Here is a 26,593-nt window from a genome sequence, read left to right on the forward strand (position 1 = left end):
GGCAAGAAGTTATGTGAACAAAGAGATGGAAGAAAAAATTGTATTTGCGGCCGGAAAGGACCGGTCGGTGGGGAAAGGTAGAGTGAAAGAAAGGATAAATGGGCGGTATGAAGTACTAAGAAACGCTCTGACCATGTGCACGACATACTTAAAGAATTAAGCCAGTACCGGAATATCAGGGATTCGAAGTTTTCCCTATACATGTTGATCCTTGCTGTTCGTAAGGTTTTAATTTTGTAGATTATGAATGCTGTTCTGTATTGTCTATCCCTTGCGAATTTCAGGCTTGACCAGAAGAAGGAACATTCTCTTGTTGTCCATAGGAAAGAATTAGACTACAGAGAAATTCGAAGTTCCTCTTCCCGGAAACATTTCTCACTGAAAATGGACAAATAAACTAACCAATGAATGGAGGTTAATTGGCGTTTGACGCGAATTATGGTGTGCGATAATGGCGGACGCAGCTCGAAAGCATCTCAAAATAATTCCTCATCGCTCGCACGGTGTCGATTCGTGGTATTTATGCGCGGGGACAAATATTTAGAAACTAATAATGAAATCGTGGAACCTCTCTGGCTCAGTCATGAGCGCCTTTCACTTTTATTCCTGACAAATTTCTTGCTCATATTTGTATGCTATGCAGTGTCAAATTTGCCAAATAATGTTTGATTCTATACAGCGTAATTTTCTATTCGTTCCTCTCTTCTTTAGGTTAAGCATATTAGTTGTAATAGATCCATGGAAAGCATGCGAAATAAATGCCGCAATAAAGGAAAAAATCTGAGCGCGAATCAGCCGTGCAAAAAAGAAATGTGTCTCTCCTCCTGCATGGTTACTGCGCAAAATCCACTCGGCAGGTATGCATGACGGTAACAGTGTGCGAAGAGGCAGATGAGACAGCAGATGCGCCTGAGACTTTCGTCCTTAAAAAAGGGTGTAGAAAATGTGGTCAGTGTGAGGAGGCCGGCAGTCAGTGAAGAACAACGTTTATTGCCGATAGGAAACGGGTTTATATAGAAACAGGAGGGTGACGTAGTAGGTCACGATGCTAGGCTGCTATCAGCGTGACGTCAGAGTGACTCAGCTCTGCTACATCTTTCTTTTCTTAAACAATTTGTTTAACGTCTCTCTGGCAGTGGGTAGCGACAGGGCTGGAGACGTTGTCGTGTGCTTCTCCGTAGCTCTGGTGAATCGTGTGCGACGTCTGGGTCGTCAGACGCTGGAGGATTGTCTGGCCGAGGGGTTACGTCGCGTATGTGCTCCCGGGTCCTCCTGATCTCCCGGCCGTCTTCCGTTTTCAGGATCGCAGAACGCGGTGTCTCCGCTGGCCTCAGGAATACAGCAGGTGCCCAGGTCCGTTGAAGCGTGTCGTACGTTGTTACCTGCTGTCCCTGCGACAGGGGAGGCAGGTGTCTGGAGCCACGGTTGTAGTAGGTTCTCTGGCGCTGGCGAATTTCCTGGAGTCTGTTGTGCACGGTTCTGCTGGGCACCGTCTCTGGAACCAAGTGTTCTGCCGGTACCGGGAGCAGAGTTCTCGTCTGCCTTCCCATAAGCCTCTGCACAGGGGACTTCAGCACAGGATCTCTGGGGGTATTGCGCCACTCGAGTAAAGCCATTTGGAAGTCTGGCATCCTGCACGAGCACTTTTTTAGTAGCTTCTTAGCCTCTTGGACTGCCCTCTCAGTCATTCCGTTAGAACGCGGATGGTACGGGCTCGAGGTGACGTGTGCAACACCTAGCGGGTTTAGAAATGCTTTAAATTCTGCGCTGTTGAACGGTGGGCCGTTATCGCTGCACAGCTTTAAGGGCAGTCCATGAACAACGAAGATTCCGCACACCATGATTTGAGCACTTTCGCTGTCACTTGTTGGAATTCACGTACTTCAAAGAAGAATGAATAGAAGTCAACAATTATGGCGTACTGCCTGCCACCGTAAAAGAACAAGTCCATTCCCACAGCTTCCCATGGTAAGCTAGGTACTTCGTGGCTCAAAAGTGGCATCTTCGCATTGCGTGGTTGATGCGTTTGGCAGATTTTGCAAGCTTTGGAGTACTGGTCAATCTCTGCACACATGCTTGGCCAAAACATGACACTTCTCGCCCGCTCTTTCATTTTATCCGCTCCCGAATGTGCGGCATGAAGGAGACACAAAATTTCTGCTCTCTTCGAATGTGGTATGATTACCTTATTACTGCGAAATAACAGGCCGTCCTGGGTGTGTATCTCCTGCCGGTATGACCAGTATGGGCGGACAGCTTCGGGAACATCACGCTTGTCCTCCGGCCAGCTTGTTTCCGCATATCCACGTAGCTGGAGCAGAGCAGGATCACCACTGGTTGCTGCAAGGAGGTCCCTGAGACGTTCATTTGAAGCAGAAACAAAATCTAGGACATTTACTTGAAACTGCTCTGTCTCTTCAGCCATGCATTCTTTGCTGGGAAACCGCGACAAACCATCTGCGAGAAATAGTTCCTTGCCCGGTTTGTAGATAACATTGATAAGATAGCGCTGCAGGGTTAGTCACATGCGTTGCAATCGAAGAGGGCACTGATGCAACTGCTTCTTGAATATCGGCACCAAAGGGCGGTGATCGGTCTCCACGGTTACTTCTGGCTGGCCGTAAATGTAATCGTGGAATTTTGTGCAACCGTGCACAATAGCGAGAGTCTCTTTTTCGATTTGCGCATAGCGCTGTTGTGCGCCTGTGAGCGACCGAGACGAAAAAGCGACAGGGCGACCTTCTTGAATAAGAACCGCACCAACTCCCAATTGGCTGGCATCGACGGAGAGGATGATAGATTTACTTGGATTGAAGTATGATAGCACAGGTGCTTCTACCAAGGACTGCCGCAAGTTCTGAAAACTTCTTTCCTGCTCTTCGGTCCAAACCCACGCAATGTCTTTGCGCAGCAATGTTCGGAGCGGGGCAGTCACATCAGACATGCTGGGAATGAACCGCTGCACAAAATTAATCATGCCAAGAAATACTTGGAGCTCCTTACAGTTCTTGGGCGCTGGCATTTGTAGTACATCTTGAATTCGTTGTGAGTCTACTCGCAGGCCTTCTGCAGTGAAGATGTGGCCCAGGGAACGCACTTGCGGCTGCAAAAACGTGCATTTCTTGAGGTTCAGCCTAAGATTGTTCTCATGACAGCGTGTCAACAGAAGTGTCAAGTGGTAGTCATGTTCCTCTTTAGTTCTTCCCCAGATCAATATGTCGTCCATAACTACCGCCACGCATGGTAATCCTTCTAACAAGCGGTGCATTGCTGCTTGGAAGATCTCTGGAGCAGAGGCGATTCCGAACGGCATGCGAAGGAACCGGTAGCGGCCGTACGGTGTACTCATGGTGCAGAGTTTTGAACGTGCCTCGTCCAATTTAATCTGCCAAAATCCTGATGCGGCATCTAAAGTAGAGAAGAACACAGCACCGGAAAGCCGCGGAACTACGTCCTCTATTGTTGGCATAGGATAGTTTTCTCGCAAAAGCGACTTGTTTAGCTCTATTGGATCGAAACAAATGCGTACTTTGTCTTTTTTCACTACTGTGATCATGGGACTAGACCAGTCAGTAGGCTCGGTTACCTTTGTTATGACGCCTTGCTCTTCCATGCGCTGTAGTTCCGCCTTCACCTTATCTTGAAGGGCCACCGGACCTCCTCTAGCTGGCACGACGACACCCGCGGCACCAGGCTTCAGCTTCATGTTGTACTCGAAGTCTTTTAGCTGCCCGAGCCCTCTGAAGACTTCTGCAAAAGGCTGCGCTGGCGGGTAGAGTTAGTCATGCTGAATACTCTGTAAGCGGCTGATAAACCCCAAACGTTGGGCTGCTGTACCACTCAGTGTTACAGGCACGTCCTGCTCCACAATGAAAAATGCTTCTTCGTGAGATTGGTCGTTTGCAGAAAGCAACAGCCGTACTTTCCCACAGGAAGTGCTTTTGTGCCCAAAAAATGCCGTAAGTGTGACCAGGCAGGTCTGTTCTGGCTTAACTGGCAGTTTTCTAATGTCCTTTCTTGAAATAACGCAGCAGTTTACCCCCGTGTCTAATTTGCACTTCATTGGTGTGCCTTCGATGTCCACAATCGCACTCCAGTTGTCTGCCGTCAGTGTGTGCACTGTCAAGGTTTCCAAGAAGTAATCCTCGTCTTCTTCAACCTGCAGCTCCCGCAAATCATTTCTTCGCCGTATCGCACCTCGTGAATGCGGCAACGACTTGCATACTTGTGCGAAGTGGTTCCGCCTGCCGCATTTCTTGCAAGTTTTACCGTTCGCGGGGCATATTCCGCTGCGGTGCGTCTGATAACCGCATCTATTGCAGACGTCGTTTTTAGCCGCTACTGCATGAACTCTCGTTTCATGGGTGGTTCCTGCCGCTTCGCTTATCTCGCGGAACTGTTCTTTCCCTTGTTCTAGGGCGCGGCAGATTTCGACAGTCTTCTGATAGGACGGGTTCTCAGCGATCAACCTTTGCTGCAAGTTTCTGTCGCGAATGCCCAAAATAATGCGGCTGCGCAGCATACGGTCTTCGAGCTCTCCATATTCGCAGTTTTTTGCCAGTATTCGTAGTTCTGTCAGCCATTCACTGAAGCTTTCACCTTCCTTCTGGTTTCTTGAGCCGAATCGGAATTCGTGAAATGTTAGGTTGGTTTCGGGCTTATAGAAATCTTCAAACTTCTTTAGCAGGACTACGACGTCATTTTTGTCTTCTTCTTCAAACTTGAACGTGCTGTACGCCTTTCTAGCTTCGTCACCAACCGTCACTAGCAGTGCGGCTGCCTGCACCTCTTTGCTCTGCTTGTTCAGCTGGGTAGCGGTAGAAAACAACGTGAACTCACTCTTCCAGGTTTGCCATCCTAGCCAAGCGTTGCCTGATGTGTCCAAGGGGTTCGGTGGCGGAAGAAGGGACGCTGGCGTCGACATGCCGACTAGGGACCGCTGCCACCATGTGAGCAGGCCGGCAGTCAGTGAAGAACAACGTTTATTGCCGATAGGAAACGGGTTTATATAGAAACAGGAGGGTGACGTAGTAGGTCACGATGCTAGGCTGCTGTCAGCGTGACGTCAGAGTGACTCAGCTCTGCTACAGTCAGCATCCGTGTATACCTTAACAAACGATGTCATGCGAGAGCTGCGGTTCTCTTTGTGTTGATTTTATGTAGGTACGCATGTGCCTCGTCGTGATGATGTCGATACACCTCTTGCCATATAAACGTAATCTTGAGGTTTGCTATCAGGGACATCATATTTTTATAAAACAAAAGCAACAGAAGTGGCCTACAGTATGTCGATACACCTCTTGCCATATAAACGTAATCTTGAGGTTTGCTATCAGGGACATCATATTTTTATAAAACAAAAGCAACAGAAGTGGCCTACAGTATGTCGATACACCTCTTGCCATATAAACGTAATCTTGAGGTTTGCTATCAGGGACATCATATTTTTTATAAAACAAAAGCAGCAGAAGTGGCCTATAGTTTCATTCAACTGCAGATATTGACAAAATGCCACTTCTTCTGGCCAAGCTTTCTAATTATCATGCTCCAACCAGGCCCAACAGAAGTGTTATTCAAGCTACCTTACGCAGCAGAGCTGCTAGCGCACGAAATGAAGGCCGATGAATCACCCTCGTAGGTTTCCTATTAAAGACACAGGGAGTAGGAAGCGAATCTTCGCAGAGTCTATCCTCGAAACCGATGGTCGTAGTCGCGGATGTTCCAGGCTTCAAACCCCAACAGGTCGGAGGCCTGTGTTCTTTTTACCATACCTGTACGTTAAAGAAGGCAAGTATCTCAGGACACAGGTAGGCCAAGGATATTGAATGAAATTTAGTTGGCTAGCAATTATTTGGATACAATTATGCAAGCTACATGCATCACTAAAGCGTTTACTTTTTAAGTCATTCAGGAGGATGGAATAGTAGCCATTTTCAACCTTGCGTCGCCCTTGTCGCGTAACCCTGGTTCCGGAAAAAAGCGTCCTCATTTCCTGCGCATGAAAAAATGTCCCGAAATGCGCGCGTCAACTGTCTCATATCCCGCAGTGATTACAGCATTCGGCCGCCGCGCATGAAGCGGATCTAAGTTGGTGGACGGTGGAAAGAATCACTGACCAGTAATATCAACGGTATGGTCAACGCAAGTTTGGCAGTGGTTAAGGCTCGGAAGATTTGGAGCACAACACAAGTCCAGAAGGATACCTTGGTATACACATCGGCACCAAGCTAAATAAAAGCAGAAAATTGTAGACTTCAGAAAGCAACTGTACAAAAGGTATATCTTATATATATCGGACCATAAAGACAAGAGCTGACTTGATAACCGAAACTTTAATGCTAGACACCCTCTATAAATAGGTTAATGATACAAGCACTGTGCACGTCCCGTACACTATCACTGCGCTACCACATGAGCCCATGGAATATCTAGAAGTTGGTATGTTCAGCGTCTATGCATTGTTCTTGGAGACAGCAGCTTCGCGCTTCCACTAGCGCTTGCGAAGTAAGTGTACGGGATAGCAGACGTGGTGTAACGGTATGCAGATAGATGAAAGTTGATCAGGGTGGATGTTTGGGCGAGTTGGTTGCTCATGATGAAAGTTGTATACAGGTCCCAGTATTGATTTAAACGATGCGGTATTTATTTTCAGAATTGATATTAACAAGGCGAGCACAAGACGCATGAAGCTTTGCCTTGACGGTTTTATGCGCAGGGTCCCACAAAAGTTTTCGGAATACAAAAATTACAACAAAACTTACTACCCCTCTCAAGCGCACAAGTTATACCTCTGTCAAGCGGGCAGGTTAAGTGCACTTAAGGAGAGTGTACTTCGCTGTAAGTACACTTTGCCGCATCTAACGACGCAAGTGTAGTGTCACTCGTGGAAGAGTGCACTCCGCTGAGAGTGCGTTCACGGACCACACTTTGCTGGTCGAGTGCGTAGCCTCGACGCCAGTGGTTCCAATGGTACAAAATTTATAGTGCATTAAAAGTATTTACAACTTTATTTTACGTGCTATAACACTGTTTTCAGAAAAAAAGTTCCTTGGTTATAGCTACAAGCGAAGCAACAAAACAAGTAACCGTGATGAGATGCAACATCGCTGCCCGCCGCCATCTTGTTTGTTGTCAAAATTCTGGATCGTCTTGGCTGGTCTTGGCTTTTCTTCTATTTTCATTTCTTTTATCGCTAAAAACTCTTGAACCTCGTTTTGTTTGCGCTATCACGTTAAGCAATCAAATAACATCAGTCTTTATTTCTTTTCCATCGTCCTGTTCATAAATTCCGTTCATTTTGTCGCCATTTTTTTTACTATCAGTGCACTTTGCTTTCCCGTTTAGCACCGCGTAGCCTAAAGTGTCACTCGGGATGCCGAAGCACACTCCCCGTAAGTGCGCTTAACTTGCCCGCTTGACAGGGGTATTAGGTACAACCGGCTAAATCTTTAGCTGGCGTGCGTGATAGCTGCGTTTTCCGTGCTCCTGCAGGTGATGACGGAGAAAACTTGTGAAAATATCAAATCTAAGCAAATGCTCACTAAGCCCGTTATTAATATTGAGCTTTCCGTAAGATTGCTTCATCATAAAACGCAGGACCGCAGAAAAAGCGGCCGTCGCACAAGGTAGCTAAAGGCTTGGCCGGCTGTAAACTTCCTGGGAGTGCCCTACGGCATCCCGAGTGACACGTAAGGCTTCGCGGGGCTAATCGGGAAGGCATATTTCAGTCGTACCAAAAAAAAAAGGAGTCATGAAATCGGAGGAATTTTCGTAGAGGTCGCAACTACAAAAAGAACGGATGCAGGGCATCCAAAGAAAAATGATGGCGGCGGCAGGCTAGTGGGCCTCTGTATTCGCGCTATTCAGCAACATTGGCGCCCCCACGCGGTTTATTTTTCTGAAGCGGTCTGCCTGCGTTCGCGGCGCTCACAGTACAAGCAGCTACCCGTGAAAAGTGGAAAGCAATGGTTTGTGTATTGCCCCTGTACACAAATCGTGCGGTGTCAGCCTGAGCCTGCACGGTTCCTCTAAGTACAAAAATCCGCAACCACTTTGTAGCTTGGTGCTGTAGATCCGGAATACAGTGACTGATTAGAATGGAGTGGTCGTGTAGACTGAGCAGGTCTTGAAAGATGATTTCTTCTTGCGTTATCCCGGTAGGGTTAGACGCGAGAGTGTGACTGGTTACGGCGCTCCTCGGTCCGAAGTTTAAGAAATCAATCGAGGGTCTGAACCCTGTGAGGCCAAGGTTGAAGGCCGGCACCGTGTCTTCGCCAAAAATTACCGGGTAGGCGGAAAAATGTCCCCAGAAAAAACGTCCCCTGAAGATACGCCCCCAGAAAATACGTCCCTGAAACATACTTTCCCGGTAAAAACATCCCGATTTGTGAAGTAGGAAAAAATGTTCCCAAACCGGTGACTTCAAACGTATGGTAAGCCGCCATAACTTTAGCATCCGGCCGCCTCGTATGTGTACATGCATGCGACAAGAATGCATGTACGGCTCGCATGCGGCGGATACAGTATGCTTGCCGATGGAACGAGTCACTGACCCGTAAACGCAACGGCATAGTCAGAGCAACGCAAGTGTGCCAGTGATTAATCGCTGAACGCTTGGAAGGTTTGCAACAAAACACATCATGAGAAAGACATTTAGAAGTACAGAAAGGTGGGCAAGTTGGTTATTACTATCCATGGTAAAACAGCGCGGAAAAAACACGAGGACGGAACAAACACGACACCACGAGCGCTGACTTTCAACTGACGATTTATTACGCACATGTGTACATATATAGCATTCCCGCCAAACACTAAACAGAACAACAAAAAACACTGCATCATCACTGAAAATATTAAATCTACATATCTACAAATGCATGCTCCAAAAAGGTGATTTCGCGGTTAGCCAGTGATAATGAGGGCTTACTAATGCATGCTGTACCCTCTTTGTCAATGTGATATGCCTCTACTATTTCCCTTACTATCTGATCCTTATGTTTGAAGATGACGGATGTCTGATGAAGCAATGGGGCGCACGTGTGCTCAGGTTGCCTGCAGTGAAGCGCCCAATTCGAACCGGCTGCCTCGTCCAAAGAATTATGGTGCTCCCTAAGGCGTTCGTTTAGACAGACTGGGAGATGTCTGTCACCAGGGCACCTGTCACCAGGGCTAAGTGTCTTCTGAGAAAATTTTTCTTCTTTATTTTCTCCACACCCGGCACATATAGGCCCTAGGAACAACAAGTGCGACCGGCGCATAAAAATGTATGTGCACGCACAGCGGAAGTGTAACCTTGTAATACAATAGGCGTAGAGAATTTTGATGGCATATGCGGCAATATTTTAAGATACTGTACAGTCCGCGCCTATAACTGGTGAGCAAAACGAGAAATTTTATCTTTTAGAATTGCACAGCCCGCGGAATGTATATCTGAAATTACGTTACATGGAAGCCAAATAGTTAGTCATTCATGTGAGTAGGTTGCCAAGCAACCTAATAAAAAAGGGGAGAAAACAGGGAGTAGTAGAGAACAGGATAAATCCCTACACTCCATTGTCCGGGATAGACCCCTCTCTCCATTGTAGCGCCACTCCCTGTGTTGTCACCCTAGCAGGTTCATGAGAATCGGCCATTGTCAATGGATTTAATTCCTTTGAAAGGGAAAAGCAGCAGCGTTCTTGAGCAGCAGCCCTTCCTCAGAGGAACTTTTGCTGTGACCTTTCTTCGGGGAAATATCTTCGAGGAAATATCTTTTCTGTTGAAGATTTTTCCTTTCATAACCCAGATATTACCACATCTCTCGTGCACAGGTCGTCGTTTCGAATCTGAAAAAAACTTTCTCCTCACTTTCAAAGAGCCTTTCTCGGAATAAGCCCAGTTGCAATTCTTGTGAATTGCAAGTAGGCACTTGCTCACCGCGCCCGGCAGGGAACAAGGGCATCTTGATAGAATTGTGCCTAATCTTAGCATGACACGTACGGGACAAACACGCTCCGAGAAATTACCACATATGGCGCTATGAGACCCCATGATAGCGTAAAATATACCCATTTCTGGCATTAAACTATACGTTGTCGCTGTCGGAGGCGATACCCAAGCGACACGGGTAATCGGGCCAATGTTGCAGCTGATTAATTTCACCCTGTTCCTATCCAGGACCGGCCTTTTCGAATACGTTTCCGATATTGGGGTGATTGCCCGTTCCGCTTGGGTAGATGCTTTAGGCCGCACTAGTGTTGAGCAAAATGTATTTACACCAATCAGACCTTTCAGTAAAATTCAATCGGAATCAGTTTTAAAGCTGCATTGTGGTTGAGTCAAATTCATTAAGAAAATGGGACATATCTACAAAGGTCAATTAGAACAAGGCGGCCGGATGTGGCCTGTCGAACATCAACAGTTTCCGTATCCAACACACACACATTCTGTTAGAAAAGTTAAAGGCACCGCATCTTTCTGGACGTAGTTTACAGAGTCAAAAGTCCTTGCTGTACTTAGCTCTCCATTTTCTTCCTGGCATCTGCCGAGTTTTCTAATTTTATACAAGGATTGGTGATGCGCGAAACTTGTTTGATTACCATCTAATAAGAGACACAAAGCAGAGATACTAACAAAGATATCCATTTTCGGCCATTCTAAGAAAAGGGAGCATCTGGAGCTCAAGGTCCGCGCATAAAACATTTGTCGCTTTTAGTTCTCCCCACCCAAGCGATGTGGCGCCACAAGAATGCCTAAGCTATGATCCCTGAAGCGCCAGTCTGACTCATCTACTTGCTTACAAGTTCCAGCCTCAGTTTTTATCGCACCTCCTAGCCTAGCTGGTATCTACTCCACCTGCCCCTCTTTCAATACCTAAAAGCCAATTCCATTGTTAAGCATGTGGGAAAGGAAGCAGCGAGAGAGAGGAGGATTCTCGTCTCCTTAATCCCTCTGCTTTCTGATTCCAAGTATCCCTGGGGAACCCCACCCATTGTCCCCTTATCTCTCTGACTCGCCAGCGCCAACAATATCACCCTTGTGTACTGAAGATGAAGCCTATTGGTGCAGCACAGAATCACTCTCGTTACCAGCGACCCTTTCTCGCACACGTGGAGAGATCCAAGGGTGGAATGTGTGACTTGGGCTGTCATACCTGAGCGTCCTTTGTCGCATTTGCTGCACACTGCGTTCTGGATTGCGACATTTCGGAGCTTATTCCTATATCTTTCATCGTGAAGATGGACCTGAACGGCCTTCTAGCTTTATCGAAGGAGAAAATGGAAGAAATGGAGAAAAGCCATCCAGACCACAACATTCGCAAACGCCTCATGCATCGGCTCGTTCATCGAAAGTGTTTGTCGCTCAGATATAGGTTCTGGGGTGGCAATGGGAAGGCCGCCAGAGCAGCGAGCCGCGAGCCAACGAATGGAAGCGGAGAGGGTTCCAAACGATTGCAACAGGAACACGAAGGTAGGCTGTTGCCTTCTCTGCACTTGAATACAATTTAGTAGTTCCGATAAGACAACGTAGTGTAGAAAAAGCAGATTATGCTTTCTAACTTCAATCAGAATTTCGTTCCCAAGCAGCACACCAACAATGGACCGACGCTGGCATAATGCTGGTCAAAACCGGCTCGAAAGTCGTACCGACGTCGGCATTGGGGCAAAAAGTTACTTTTTCCAACCTTGGCCTGATGTTCGGACCAACACTGGACCGACATTCATGCCACTATCAGACCACTGTTCAGCCGCTCTACCAACACTGAACCGACATTCATGCCACTCTCAGACCACTGTTCAGCCGCTCTACCAACACTGAACCGACATTCATGCCACTCTCAGACCACTGTTCAGCCGCTCTACCAACACTGAACCGACATTCACGCCGCTATTGTACCCACTTTCAGCCACTCTACCAACACTGAACCGACATTCATGCCACTATCAGACCACTGTTCAGCCGCTCTACCAACACTGAACCGACATTCATGCCGCTATTGTACCCACTTTCAGCTGCTCTACCAACACCGGCTTGACATACCACAATTAGGCCACTGTTCAGCCTTTCTGCTAACGCTTGCCCGAAGTTTATGCCATTGCATTTCCAGTTCAGCGAATATTCACATTCCAGTTAATGTTCGCATTGGGAAAGCCATGGGTTTTGGCATTGCAAAGCTGCAATCATCTCTTCTATACACATGCACAACAAAATGAGGCAACGAAAGAATCCAACTGAGAAACTATTTATTAAATAATTAGGCACCGTGGCTGGGGCCGCGCGGTTGCGCGAGTCCTGCGAGGCAGCGAGGGCCGCGCAGGAGGCGGGACCTTGGGAAGGAGCCAGGGCCGCGCGGGAGGAGGATTTCTGGGAGGTGGGGGCCGCTTGGGGAAGGGAGGGCACTGTGCTGGGGGCTGAAGCACAGGGGCTCGCAGTGGTTGCCAGGCCGGCAGCGGTACTTGGCAGAAACGCTTCGGCAAAACGCCTTTTGCGTCCGCCGCCACGGTCCACCGAACCTGGCAACCACTTCCTAATAAACCCCTGCGCTTCCACCACATCCGCCTCCGTCTTCTCACAGATGGCATCTGCATAAGATAAGCGTTCATTTTAGGCCAGCAGAAAAAGTTTGCTCGTTAACAGAAATCAAGATTATTTCAGCAACAGAGAAAACAGAAAAGGCCACAAGTACATGTTAACTCAAAGTGCGTGCCAAAATGAAAGGACTACAGTATCCAAATACAACTTGAGGAGAAAATCCACCTGAAAGCTCTTCTAACCAACTGTATAAAGCTGCTGCGACATCACGGTCGACCACTTTGCACTACTAACATATGGGAGCACAAATGGCTGGCAGATACAAGGCACGACTACGATCCATGACAAGAGATGGATGTGACTGATGGGAGGGCTTTCTTTGAAAGACATCTGCTGACTCATATATCTTCAGATGCACATGGAAGAAAACTGCAGATGACTACCCCCATAAAAACAGTAACAAAATATTCACCTGTAATGAAAAAGAAAACTGGTAAAGTATCAACTGAAAAGAAGAAAAGAAAACAAAGCGCAGCAGAACCTGGTGCATGTTCTTCCACTCATCTTCTAAAATTCAGTTAAAAGCTACTGCAACAACATACTTGTTGCCACCTTGCATAACTTCAGGGCAATAAATGACCACTTGCCCTTGCGGCCATGGAGGCTGTACATCCTCTGTACAGCCACCCCCATGATGGCGGTCATTATGTTGGAGCCCACCTCCCTCAGGCCCTTGCCCCCCAGGCGGACCAGCTGCTTTCGCTGAAAAGAAACACCACAGGTGCACAAGCTATTAGGCACAAACATCAATTATAATTTCATTTAGTTTAGCAGAATCGAATAGCTAAGACAATTGTGTGACTACCTGTCAACAGCCCATGCGAGTACCTACAATCATAATGCATAATTTCTGTATGATACAATAGCTTGACTAGTTGCTACCAGCAGAAAGCACCACCACAAATATGGACATTCTTTTTTTTCCCAGTTTACTAAGAGCAGGGAAACTTTAGCGATTGAGCAAAGGTGGCCAACTCCTACCCATTATGCTTTGCATCTTGGACATTATTATATTATAACTATAATGCTTTTTGCAGATATCTATGTGCTGGATGTGTTTTCTCTGCACAGCCGTTACGCTAAAATTGATTTGGTTTGTAGAACTTAAAGTTCCAAAGTGACTCAGGCTATGATGAGGGACACCATAGTGGAGGGCTCCGGAAGTTTCGACCACGTGGGGTCTTTAACATGCGCCACTGACATCACACTGCACACGGGCGCCTTGCTTTTCGCCTCCATGGAAAACTGGCCATCACGGCTCGGTTTGAACCTGAGTCTTTGGGTTCAGCAGTCGAGTGCCCTAACCACTGAGCCACCATGGCGGGGCTCACTACCCTGAAATTGAGCAGTCTAATTAATGCTATACAAAGGGCGCTTATTTAAATCCCCAAGCACCTGAGTAAAGCTGCGTGCTTAGCAACCACATTTAATTAAACGATGTTGCTTGTTTTTGGCAGCAGATTAAGTAATGAAATGTGCATAATGTGAGCAAAAGACAGGGAAGAGGTGGGTTAAAGCTGCCCCATTATTTGGGAAACCTAGCCGAAATTAAAGACGCGCTGAGAGAGGACCAACTTCCAGCTGTGTTCACAGCAGTTCATGCAACAGTATATTAACCGAAAGCTCAGCTTCCTGTAAAACAGACCTTACAACATCCTTAATGTTAGCTACAAAGTCCACTGCTGAACTAAATTAAAACAGCACAACAATAAATGACAAATGTAAGGAAAATGAGGGGCTCGTTATGAGACACATACGAAGAAAGGCAGCCACAGGCAACAAAAGCATAGGGGATTTTTTTTTGCTGTTGATCGATGTAAAACAATAATGTAATCACAGAAATATTTGACTGAGGAAAAAAATTTGTTGGAACCAAGTCTGTTATGCAACGACCGGCCACCGGCAGAGCTCTGGAAAACTACATCGAATGACATTGAGTGACACCATCTGAGAGCAACTGCCCCAAAAAAGCCTGTGACTGCACCGCCAAATACCAAGCTACTACAAGATGTGATAGGTGCAATGCTTCGCACAGAACCAGCATCAGTAGCTTGGTTTGCTGTTTAGCGCTCCTTCTCGCCTAAACGCTCTGATGCGACAGCAGTCTCGCAGGTGGCATTTTCTTTGCATTGCGTGGCTGAAACATGATGTGACAACTGGCACTTGCCGTAAGCAATATTGCGAGCGCCACATGTTCAGCACTGCTACTGAGCCCAACAAATTGATAGGAGCCAAAGAGCAGATAAAGAGAGTCCCCTAACAGCTGTCCCGACACGTGATGCAGTTTTTGCAAGCTCTGCTACCGGCTGGGCATTGCGTACCACTTTTGCTTCCAACAGTAAATCTCACCACACAAGGAATCGACAGGGCGTTCCAGTGAACACTCTCAAAAATTCCTAAAGAAGCGCAAGTTCGATATGGGAAAACAATTTTTTTTTTGGAGGAACGATCTCTCAGCAGTGGTGGACATAATTTACTGCATAACTGTGCGTGTGTACCTGCAAATATTTCTTCTATTTTGAACTCCCTATTCTTAGGAATTCCTGAAAATGTTCACTGAAACAGCCAGTGTGTATATCAGCAAGCAACTTTCATGAACAAGACATTTACATTAACAAAACACACTGTGACAGCACACTCCAGCACAACAGTAGGAATTATATCTATGAAGAGCATGTTATTCACAGAGCACGGCATGCAAATACTCTTGGAGCTCAAGATTTCTTCACAAACCTCGGAATTACATTATGCATGCAATTCGTTAGTAGGCATTCATTTTTTCCAGACACGAATTATCAGAAACATTAAATCACCAGTCCAGCAGCCACGCTGTCGTCCTGGACGGCAGCTTCCACAGTGTCCAACTCCTCGGGGGAGAATGCGGGCAGTGCAAGGGTGGGAGGCGGTGGCGAGGGGGACACTGGCCGAGTCCTCTGCTCCAGCTGCCGGTCCGACCGCAGCAGCACATGATCCTCCAGCCTTTGTAACCGCTGCATTAAGTCGCGCTGCTGCTGTCGGACCTCCAGCACCAGGCACATCAGCTTCAGCAGGGTAGCTGAAACTGAAGCAATCAACAATTTCAGTGAGAGCAGGGTTAACCTGGGCGCAATAATATCATTTGCGCACTGAGGTACAATAAAGAACAGTATGAGGCTAACAGTAGGCAGCAACACACTCTGTACTATGCTCCTAAACTTCCCCCAGTTTTTATCCTCCAGGACACTTCTAATTCATGTTCTATTCCTTGCTAGCCTAATTTAAATGCCATAAATGTCACCATGCACTGACAAACACCTAGGTGAAATGGAGCTGCTCTATGTGTGATAGCTAGCACAGAACCTGCAGCCTTGTTGTGTAAAGGACTTCTCAGTCTATGAGCTTCGCCAATTTTTACATTGCTTCATGGGCATTTCCACTGCTATTGCACCATGGCAGAGATGGCAGCAGTTAGTCGCAAATGGATTCTTCCAGTGTCATGAGAAGCATGTGCTAATAGAAGCGAGAAAGCAGAGCAGGCCTGTGCCCTTAATATAGCATTGCACCATTTGGAAAGTATTGCTCACGGCAAAACCCACATTGGCCAAAATGCTGGAGGTAGACATCTGTTTTAACTGCAAGTGCTGGCAGGGATCAATGCATTAAAACTGCAACAAAGATAGCCCTTATGGAATTATAGCCCTTAGCTGACAAGCGAAATGCAACAAAGAGGTGGACCAAATGTTTCTTGCTAGGCACAGGAGGTCCCAAACCGTTGAGAAATAAAACAAGGTCACATTTATCTCTTACCACGCATCCATTTTCTGCAGGCAAGACAAGACTAGGAGCCAGCTGATGTGCTCACAAGGCAGTTAGGCTGTTCAGTTCTTTCCTAAGCAAGAGGTCCTCCTTCAGAGCATGCCACTATTATTGGCTGCTTATCTCCTTCAGCACCCTTTATGGGAGCTTTGTGATAGCGCAATTATTTTTTTATCAGCACATTTCGCTGCATCCAAGGCACTGCATTGACTTCCAACCAGTAAACTTTTAAAATACTTTGAAAGACAATGAAAAATTACAATATGGGCCTTGCTGACCAACCGCGACCAAGCGACCAAATTATGTTGGTAAGGAAACAAATGCACAGAACATGGGACTACTGTGTAGAGTGCAATTCGTAGGAGTGGCTTCCTGGTGGTGATGTAGGCCGAGAGAGGCAACAGAAATGCCAGGATCCAAAAGAACCCAACAAAAGCACAACATACAGCTCTTGGGAAGGGCACACAACAACCACTCCACTATGAATCACAAGAGGAGAAAGCAATGGAAGTACTAGGTTGTAAATTCCAGTACCACTTCAGTTCAATACAATGGTTTTTGAGAAATACATGTGATGATTTTCAGAGTGACCCCTTTCAAAGCACATAGTTTGAAACTAGAAATGTGCTTCTAGCACCGTTTCAAGAGCCACTGAGGAGAACTCCGTGCAAATATCTTCCTGAATAAGTATATTCTCTAGGTCTTTCTGGGCCTGTTGACTGCTGCTCGGCAGCAGCAGGTACAATGAGAAATTTAAAATTTGCTCTGTTTTTCTTTAAGGCAAAGCAGATCTAGCTTCTATATTTTGTTGTGTCACTTGATACTAGACAAAATAGGAGTGTAATTAAAAGAAAGTAACACAGTGAAAAGACGGGACAAGCAGCATTTGTTCTGTCCTCTCACTGTGTCCCCATGTTTGGCTTGCATTTCTCTTTTTGCACAAAAGTAAACAAAGTGAAAATCTCACCATCAACAGTCCCAGCTGTCGACCCCTCCAGCTTGCTGGGTGGCGCACTGTTTTCGTTCACGCTCTCCCCAGCGTGATTCAGTGGGGCTGGAGATGAACATGCGTCATTGATGGCAATCCAGGAAGTACAGAACACACTACTGTGTACAACCACAATGTCACATTTCTATCCTAATTGAATGCAGAAATGCTACTTCAGGATATTTTTGGAGAAGGGACAGAACAGTTGCATGGCCAGGCTGTTTTGCATACAGGTGATCTTTTTAAAACACAATAGACACAAAATTACGAAGTTCAGAAACAAATTCCTGGTTATATAGAGATGCCCCCCAGGCAATAGTAACACTTCCTTTGGCCGAAAAGATATTTTAATTTGGTTTCAATCACAGGCTGTACAAAGACTTCATAATTCAAAACCCATCAAAACCGACACCTCCATGACAAGTAGTTGACGTGACAAACAATGTCACATCATGCAGATACCTATGACACATAAAAGAACGTTGTGATCCGACTGCGGCGGCGCGTTTCGATGGAGGCGAAACGCAAGAGGTACCCGTGTGCTGTGCGATGTCAGTGCACGTTAAAGATCCCCAGTCGGCTGAAATTATCCCAGGGCGCTACGGCACCTCCTTCTTCCTTTCTTCTCACACTCCCTCCTTTATCCCTTCTCTTATGAATGTCCACCGAAATGCGAGAGAATTACTGCACCACTTTCTTTCCTGAAAAATCAGTTTTCAATTTTTTAAATATGTGTCTATAGTACTTCAATAATTACATTTCTCATGCACCAGCATGGTGCATTGGTACCGTATTTTCCGGTGTATAAGACGCGGCTTTATTCAAAAATCTTGCTGGTGCGTCCTATACAAGGGTGCGTCTTGTATGCGAATTTTTCGTTTTTTTTTTAGAGAGTTCAGAAATTACTCAGGTTCATGTTCAAGCCTTTTTCACCGAAAAAATATCACTAGCAATGAAGCGGTTGTAACACGGTTAATACTTCAATACGGGGACCACCGTGCGCAACTTTTTTTAGGTGAACTTTATCATGAAACGACGGGGATGACGACTTCCGGGATCACAAACACACCACCGTTTCGGAGGCCCCAAGCAAAAGTAATGTGAAATGCCAAAAGATGACGACAATCACGCTTCTCGCCATTGTCAAGACAAGCCAGGACAAGCCGGCGTTCTTTTTTCAGCCACCCTTTGCCACTTTGTTTGCTCCATGTACGTAGTGCGAAGAGAATATTTCAGTCGCGTTGCCACCAGAAATGGGCGAACTTTTTGATAGCGCATCCGAAGGTGAAGACTTCCAAGGTTTTAAGTAGAAATAAAATGTTCTTATGGACATGTGGGAGAGTTTTTTCGTTTTTCTTTCTTTTTTTCCAAAACGTGGGCAGGAATGGCGTGAGTGTTGCCTTTTTCGACCACTTAGCGTTGCTTAAGAATTTCTCACAAGTACGGTGAATTTCGTGATGGTCGCGCAAGCGTGTTTAATTGATCCTCACTAGCCCAACTGGGAAAACTGGGGTGCGTCTTATATAGCAACTTTTTCAATTACAGCCTGCATATATGGCGGGTGCGTCTTATACACTGGAAAATACGGTACATTTAAGGACACAAAAGAAACTGTCATGGCGAAACCAAACACAGAGAGCGGAATATATGTCATGTGAATAGAAACCTGTTCGCAGTACTGTTAACGTGGGTAAGAGAGTTTGCCACGAAATGGTTACTGGCAGAATCACTGCTGATCTGAGAGCATGGCAAATGTAAAAAGCCGATGCCAAGTCTGAGCACGTTCCATTTCTCTGCAAGTGCAATTAGCTACGGTGGAGTTTTTTTCCCAGATTTTGCAAGCATACTACCATAAATCCCCAATCAAAACTAACACAATGTCGACCTTACATTAAATAGAAATGAGAAATGGTGTTTTAGTTTTAACTCTTTCGCTACCGCGGAAAAATGCACGATTTGGAGCATACTGAAAGAAAATTTTTTTTCTCAAGAACTAATACACCCAGCACATATTGCAATGCATGAAATTGTAGCTTATTAGTTACACTTCTGAATGAAACAAACACCAGAGTTTTGTGTGCAAAAGTAAATGAACATTTATTTGCGAAATTTGCTAAAAACACAAAAAAGTAAATAGCAAAAACAAAAATTACCGGCTACACTAAGCCCGAACTTGATTAGAGGAAAACTGGAATATACAAACTGTTGCACATGTTTATAGCTGTCATTATTCACAGTTTCAGCTATGAGAAAAATTTACTGCACTTTCCATGGCTTGTCAAGTCAGGGGTCATGACTGTGGTGCCACTGTGAAGAGCAATCAGAGGTGAAGATGTGAAGTAGAGGTAGGCTGACAAGGGCTTCACATAAGGTTTTATCTTTGTTCCTCCCTTGTTCTCTGATAGCCGAGCTTGTAGTTTCTTCTTTTTTTCATTCTTTTCGGTTGGTGTTGAATGGATTCTATGAGAGGATTGGGGGCGTGGACTTCTTTTCCCTCATCATACCCGAAGATTTCTTGAATGAGCTGCTCCCTGAAAGCCAGCTGATAAAATTTGGCATTTTAGGCAAGCTCTAAAACATCAGGATCGATGAAATAAGTTTTATCGATTTGGTTCAAAAGCCAGGACACTTTTCAAGTGTTGCCAATAGAAGCTGTCGCCACTGAATCATCCGGGTCCGTTACGTGCAAAAAAACAAAAACAAAAAAAGCGAAAAACCAATTTTGAGAAATGATTTTTGATGGCAGAGGGCCAGAATAGATTATTCTGGTATTTCAGTAGGGATACAGTCGTGGCAGGTCAACGATTCCAATGTATATGATGATTCCAATGAACATCAGAATCTCCAACAGATTCACGTCTTCTCATGAGCCGTCACGCCAAATTTGCTGAAAATCTTCATCCATGCATACTTATTAGTGTTTCCGCACACGATCTTCATCATTTCCGCCGTGAAGAGCATCAAAAAAAGTCGAGAAGTCGAGCGAATCTCCGAGCGCCGCTCCGCAGCGATGTGCCGATATGGACACCTAGCTGTAGTCTTGGTTGAAAAACGCGACGCGACCATGAGCATTTGGCAAACTGTCTTCGCCATACGTTGTCAAGACCCTGAAGCACAAAAATAAACCACTGTCATCAATTACAAACCGTATCCACCGCAGAAAACACACAGCGAACGAAAACAGAACTTACATGCAAGTACGCGCTGACGTTCCAGGCTCCCGAGGCGAAGTCTCGCTGCCGAAACCGAAATTCAACGTTTGTACATTGTTGCCCGACTAATAACCGCTGCTTTCGTCGCAAAAAACGAAACCGAAACAGGCCGACGTGCTCGGTGTCAGCTTTCGCTTCCGAGGAGCGCGCGGCGACGCGGACGCCATTTTGTCCGGCTGACGGTGCTGTGGCCGTTCAAAGTTTTATTTTTCACGGCGCCCCCTCATGTCAAAACACTAAAACCAAGGCTGCAATCGAAAGAGCAGGTGTTGAGCTCGCTAACTAGATGGCAGAGAACGTCCACAACGCTCCAAAATTAGCTTTTTTGCGCGGGCGATTTGAATCGATTATATGCGAACGATCGCCTATGGCGCGGTAGCGAAAAAGTTAAGGCGGTTAACATCCAAAGGCGACTCAGGCTATGAGGGACGCCGTAGTGAAGGGCTCCGGAAATTTCGACCACCTGGGGTTCTTCAACATGCACTGACATCGCACAGCACACGGGCCTCTAGAATTTCGCCTCCATCAAAATTCGACCGCCTTGGCCGGGATCGTACCCGCGTCTTTCGGGTCAGCAGCCGAGCGCCGTAACCACTGAGCCACCGCGGCGGCTTAACAAATGAGAATTCATGTCTTACGTGGTGACGGCAGCTGTACAACATCGTTGTGGCCCTCATTTCCTAAAAAAGAATTGCACATGAACGTCTTGTTGAGTATGCAAAATAATTTCTCATCAATAAAGAAATATGAGAATTTCAATTACCAGAAACTGCCGAGCTTTCTAGGGCTGAAGTGAACTCGTAGCGCCGCACCTTTTTTTCGGCGCTCTTGTAGGATCCTGCAAACATTCTCAATATCTCGACAAAAACCATGTCATCTCCAAGCAACAGTACGGATTTCAAAAAAACAAAACAACTGAGGCCGCCTTACTGGAAATCAAAGAAAAGCTAATTGAAAACATAGAAAATAAACTGCTAACAGTTGGCATATTCCTTGATATGAGGAAAGCGTTTGACTCGGTTAACCATAAGATATTGCTTGAAAAAATGCATTGTTATGGAATACGCGGTGTTCCTTTAACCTTATTTGCTAGCTACCTTGACAACCGATCTCAAACAACTATCATTAACGGTATTTCATCTGGGATCGGTCAGATTGTGTCTGGTGCGCCACAGGGCTCCGTTCTAGGACCAACGTTGTTCTTATTATATATTAATGATATCGTCAACCTTCATCCAGCAGACAACATTATAATCTATGCAGACGATACTAACGTATTTTTTTCAGGGCAAGATAGTAATATTTTGCAAGCAGCCTCCAATAGTTGGTTATCCCAATTGTCTGTTTGGTTAAAATCAAATAGGTTAGAACTTAATGTCAGGAAAACAAAGTACATACTGTTTAGAGCCAAAAATAAGGAAGTTCCGAACAACTCCCAAATTCACTTCGAGCAAGCTCCTATAACTCGTGTCAGCTCTACAATGTTCCTTGGAGTCATTTTTGAAGAACATTTACTCTGGACAGATCGTGTAAACTACGTTTGCACTAAAATGGCTCGCTCTGTTGGTATCCTAAATAAATTTCGCACAATACTGCCTCGAAAATTCAAACTACAAATTTATTTCTCTCTAGTCTTTTCGCATGTACAATATTGTTTGTTGATCTGGGGAACGACTACCTCAACCAATTTTGTGAAAGTACTTACTTTACAAAAAAGAGCTGTACGAGCGATTGATAACTTACATTACAGTGAGAGCACGGGTCCTTCCTTCCTCAACCATAGACTGCTAACCATCACGGCCGCTTACCACAAGAAGCTTGCTGTTTATATCAGAAACCTTATGAAAGGAAACTGGCAGACTTTCGAGAGCACATATTTAATTGCCCAAACAGCATACAGTCTTAGGCACCCTCAATACCATGCACCAAAATCTCGTACAAACTATGGGTTCCAAAAACTAACTCACATAATTCCTCATAATTAAACACGTATCCATACTTAACAGAATTGTCGCTACAAAATATGTCCGAGGGCTGCTTTGCTGACTTGATGCCCGTTCAGCTGCCTGTATAGCAACACTCAGGCCAACAGACTATCAGTTTGAAAGCCTGTGAAACACTCATGTGGCAGAGGCATTGTTTTATTTACAATTAAAAGTGTGATTCTGGTTTCTAGGATTTAACAGCTTTAAGCTATGAAGAATGACGTAGCGGAAGACTCCAGATTAATTTAGACCACATGGGGTTGTTTAACATGCACTGATATTACAGAGCACAAGCGCATTCTGCACTGCTCCATTTCACCACAGACAGGATGTAACCTGGGCCCTCGGCTCAGCAGCATGGACCACTCAGCTACTGCGACAGGCTAACAATTCAAACTGAACTAAATGTAAACAGCTGGATGAGTTGGTTCTGAATTTGCATTATGAAACACTGTCTCAGTGCACAACAAACATGGATGAGGAAAGAGCACACAACGCAAAGCATCAATTGATGTCTGGCATTTGTATTGTGTGCTCTTTCCTTGTCTGTGGTTTTTGTGTGTCAAAAAATGTTTCATAATGCAAAAAAAAAAATTACCATACTAAACCTTTCTGTACTAAATATTATTAAGCATACTGAGTGCAGCACTAATTCTGGGAACTACAGGTCTTCAAAAACAAGGCACTAATGAGTTTCAGATGTAGTTCATCAGCTTACAAGTGCAATAGCTAACAGTTCATTCTGCTCCTCTTTTTTGACAGCTGGCTAAGCGGTGGCTATCAACATGACTTCTTAGTCGTAATTTAGCCATGCAGAGGTGCAGACTCACAGAATCTAGCAAAGAGGCCTTTACAATCGCTGATGAAGCTACCATCAATATGTCTGCAATAAGACTACTTATGGCAAGTGGTAACGACGACCACTGGGCAACGCATCCACTCCCCTCCGAGAGCTGGCTCGGCCTCAGCTTTTGCGAGCCGCGTCACCTCCGAGCTCCTGGGCACAGGCCAGTAGCACTCTTCTTTTGTCTCTGTGAGCCATCCGACAGGAATGACTGCAAGGCAGTCGTCCTCAAGAGGAAACTTCACCACAGCGAATGGTTTTGACATGCTGCACAGAGGAAACACGACAAAAGATTAATGGGCAAACAAGGATTTTTACCAGACACTCTCTGTGCCATTCTCTACTGGCACTTGCCTGTTTGGGTGCCGAAAACTTCACACTACCATGACAACTGACAGGTACTCTTACAACCATCTCGTTCTACTTCGCAACGCACTTCTGAACTTTCATAAGTTGAGAGTTACAAGTGTCACGAGCGCCTGCAATTTGGGACTTATTTAAACAATATTTCTGTGCCTGCTGTCATGTGAAACAAATAACAGCCAGCAATAGTGGCGTGCAACTTCACTGCATTGAACATCAAACTGAGTGCAGTCTACCAGGAGCATAGTGATGAAAAAAGAAACCAGTAAAACGCAAGATTGACCAAATGAGGAAGAGAGAAAACAAGCGCGTTCAATTAGCGAGCTCGAAACTAGCACTCGCTATATGTAGAGTCACACTGATCTAGACTTTGTAATACAAGGCTCTGAGTAGCGGGAAGGGACACACATAAATAAAAAGTACTCTCAATTTTTTTTCTGTAACCGATCACTGGCAGGAGCAGCATTACTTCTGGCAGTACAGAAGAATTGTGTTCATTCATCCTGTTCTTGTCACATTTCTCTCATCGCACGGAGACTCGCAACGCAACAATGTCAACACTGCCATGGAAGCATTTGTCAATCAAGCACAAGGCATGCAGGCTGCGACTCTATGACGTCTGACATGCATGCCTGAACCAAGCGATTAGCCTCACAAAAGCAAAAATTGGCGATGAAAAACACTCAACTGCATCGCACGTGGCAACTGGTTGGTCATGGGGGGCGCCGCAGAGAACGGCTCCGGAAATTTCGACCACCTGGGGTTCTTTAGAGTGCACCGATATCGCCCACAGTACACGGGCCTCTAGAATTTCGCCTCCATCGAAATTCGACCGCCGCAGCCGGGATCGAACCCGCGTATTTCGAGTCAGCAGCCGAGCGCCGTAACCACGTGACGACTGTCATTGCGATCATGATCATAATATCTATACACGTACATAAATGTACGATGTGCCGTGAGAAACAAACCCTCTCAGAAGCAATGCGCCAACAAGATTTGCCGGGATAGTGCGTTCACCCTGATGAAGGAACACACAAACACACACGACATTTAGAAGCGCTTCCCTTCGTGTACGTGTGTGTTACTTCATATTACCCCAACCCTTACACGCAGTTACACCTTGCAATGCGCCGCTGAGTTAATCAAAAGACAACTGCTGACAGATGCCTACAGACAAGTTAGATAAAGGGGCGACACACGAGGCGTGCTCATTGTCCTCACTCTTGACAAGTTCACAAGTAAATATTAGCTGACAACTAACATGAAAGGGAAAAAAGGACAGAATGTATACTTACGCAAGCAGTGCCTCCTGGTTCCCCTCGGTGACTCACGCGTGCCGCCACCAAACTTCAAAAAGCTTGAAGAAATAAAAATTCACAAGCGCGCGTTTTGCTGCCAAACGTCCAAACGAAATGACCACAAGCTATGGATTGGGATTGGCTTGGAACGTACGTGGGAGCGAGAGCGGATGCCTACGTTTATGCGTAAAGCGGTGTTTAGTTTCGAAAAATTTCTTTGAAGCTTAGTGTTGACAACACCGCCAAGAATAATTTTTATCAATTTTTTTACACTTCAATTTATTAATGAGCAAAACATCTTATTTTACGCGACAGCTAAGATGGAATGGCATGGCTACTTTTGACTACTTTCAGCTCAAGTTTTGGCTCCTTTTAAAATGTTCCCAACGGCAACCCTGCCCGCGAGTCATGCCGCGAGTGCTCGCGCTTGTTTTTCTTTTGTGGTGTGGAGGTGTTGGTCGTACTGCCTGTCTGCTGTCCCTTTGTGCGGCTGTTGCGGTCCTCGTCTTTCACCGCAAAGCTTCTGCATTTCGCCATGAATGCAAAGCAACGCAAGTACCGTATCGTTGAAAAAGAATACCGTGAGATCTTGCAAGATCTCGGTATTTCACAACGGCCGGTCGCATCTACGTCTTCAAGCTTGGATCAAGGCGGCAGGAAACGATCGCACTCCGAAACATCAGTCGACGTACGCACCCCCCAACTCTTGCTACCGTCCGAAGCAACCACGCGACGCAGAAGCGAAGTGCGCGCTGAAGACGCGTGATTGAAATCTATGACCGTAATCAATATGAAGACGATTAACCGATAGCGATTAATACGTCCCTATCGAAAAATCTCGTATATATGTGTCATATGTGTCTGGTTCATACGAGATTATGGAATATCTCGTATGTGTCATATGACACATATGTGTCATATGTGTCTGGTTTGCAATTTTTGGGAAAGGAAAGGGAAGGGCTGGGGTGGAATTATAAGGCAATTAACATTAAAATAGCTTCCATTGAAGTTAGTAAACTAAAGAAAGTAAAAAAAAAATTCGGACGCGAAAAAAAAAACTACGCGCCGTTCCGGATTCGAACCACCGACCTAGAGATCTACAGCTCACTACACTACCCACTACACCACTGCTTTTTTTTTTTTTTTTTTTTTATTTATTGCCTGACTTCGGCAAGAAGCAGTTTTTGCCATGCCAGCAGTGGTGTAGTGGGGATTAATATCCCCACTACACCACTGCTGGCATGGCAAAAACTGCTTTACATTTCGATGACAAGACTTATGCTATGCTTCCCACTATAGAATTCGACGGTTAGGTGCGAGGACAAATGTTTATTTTTAAGGTATAAGGAGCTGAACTACAGCCGATTGCACTTCCACTGATTTTGTGGATCTTGATGTGCTCTGTGATAAGCACTGAAAGATCTGATATTTGTATGTATTTTAATTTTCACAGCGCCTGCACCATTTATCGTAGTACTCTCATTGCGCACATATTGTTAACTACAGTCGGAGCTCTTGCATGAAAATACCTGGCGTTA

At 45.6% G+C, this 26,593-nt stretch overlaps 2 protein-coding genes across 2 annotated transcripts; both read right to left on the reverse strand.

The window, feature by feature from the left end:
- Window positions 1–1,118: 1,118 nt before the first annotated feature.
- Window positions 1,119–3,706, reverse strand: LOC149362962 (uncharacterized). The gene is made up of 4 exons (XM_089569844.1): window positions 3,587–3,706; window positions 3,004–3,103; window positions 2,186–2,385; window positions 1,119–1,568 (listed from the first exon to the last, which is right to left on the reverse strand). Exons 1-4 carry the CDS (start codon window positions 3,704–3,706, stop codon window positions 1,119–1,121), a joined length of 870 nt encoding a protein of 289 aa, XP_089425970.1.
- Window positions 3,707–11,869: 8,163 nt separating this feature from the next.
- LOC149362963 (uncharacterized) lies at window positions 11,870–23,095 on the reverse strand. Its single transcript, XM_089573316.1, has 6 exons — window positions 21,329–23,095; window positions 21,204–21,245; window positions 17,333–17,419; window positions 15,384–15,631; window positions 13,158–13,272; window positions 11,870–12,560 (listed from the first exon to the last, which is right to left on the reverse strand). The coding sequence occupies exons 1-6, from the start codon at window positions 21,435–21,437 to the stop codon at window positions 12,109–12,111; spliced, it is 1,053 nt and encodes a 350-aa protein (XP_089429442.1). The 5' UTR covers window positions 21,438–23,095; the 3' UTR covers window positions 11,870–12,108.
- Between the last annotated feature and the right edge of the window lie 3,498 nt (window positions 23,096–26,593).

This window comes from Amblyomma mixtum, chromosome 2, assembly GCF_055824585.1.
Source record: "Amblyomma mixtum isolate Tamu chromosome 2, ASM5582458v1, whole genome shotgun sequence".
In the NCBI taxonomy this organism is placed as follows: domain Eukaryota; kingdom Metazoa; phylum Arthropoda; class Arachnida; order Ixodida; family Ixodidae; genus Amblyomma; species Amblyomma mixtum.

What these genes read in the sequence shown, in the direction of transcription:
- LOC149362962 (XM_089569844.1), bottom strand. Translation starts at nt 3,706, where the DNA reads ATGAAGCTGAAGCCTGGTGCCGCGGGTGTCGTCGTGCCAGCTAGAGGA. An exon ending in AGCAAGGCGTCATAACAAAG is followed by an intron (nt 3,104 to 3,586) that starts GTAACCGAGCCT and finishes ACGTTTTTGCAG; the next exon opens with CCGCAAGTGCGTTCCCTGGG. An exon ending in AATGCCAGCGCCCAAGAACT is followed by an intron (nt 2,386 to 3,003) that starts GTAAGGAGCTCC and finishes TAAATGTCCTAG; the next exon opens with ATTTTGTTTCTGCTTCAAAT.
- LOC149362963 (XM_089573316.1), bottom strand. Translation starts at nt 21,437, where the DNA reads ATGGTTTTTGTCGAGATATTGAGAATGTTTGCAGGATCCTACAAGAGC. An exon ending in TGTACAGCTGCCGTCACCAC is followed by an intron (nt 17,420 to 21,203) that starts GTAAGACATGAA and finishes GTTCATCTCCAG; the next exon opens with CCCCACTGAATCACGCTGGG. An exon ending in ACAGCGTGGCTGCTGGACTG is followed by an intron (nt 13,273 to 15,383) that starts GTGATTTAATGT and finishes GTTTCTTTTCAG; the next exon opens with CGAAAGCAGCTGGTCCGCCT.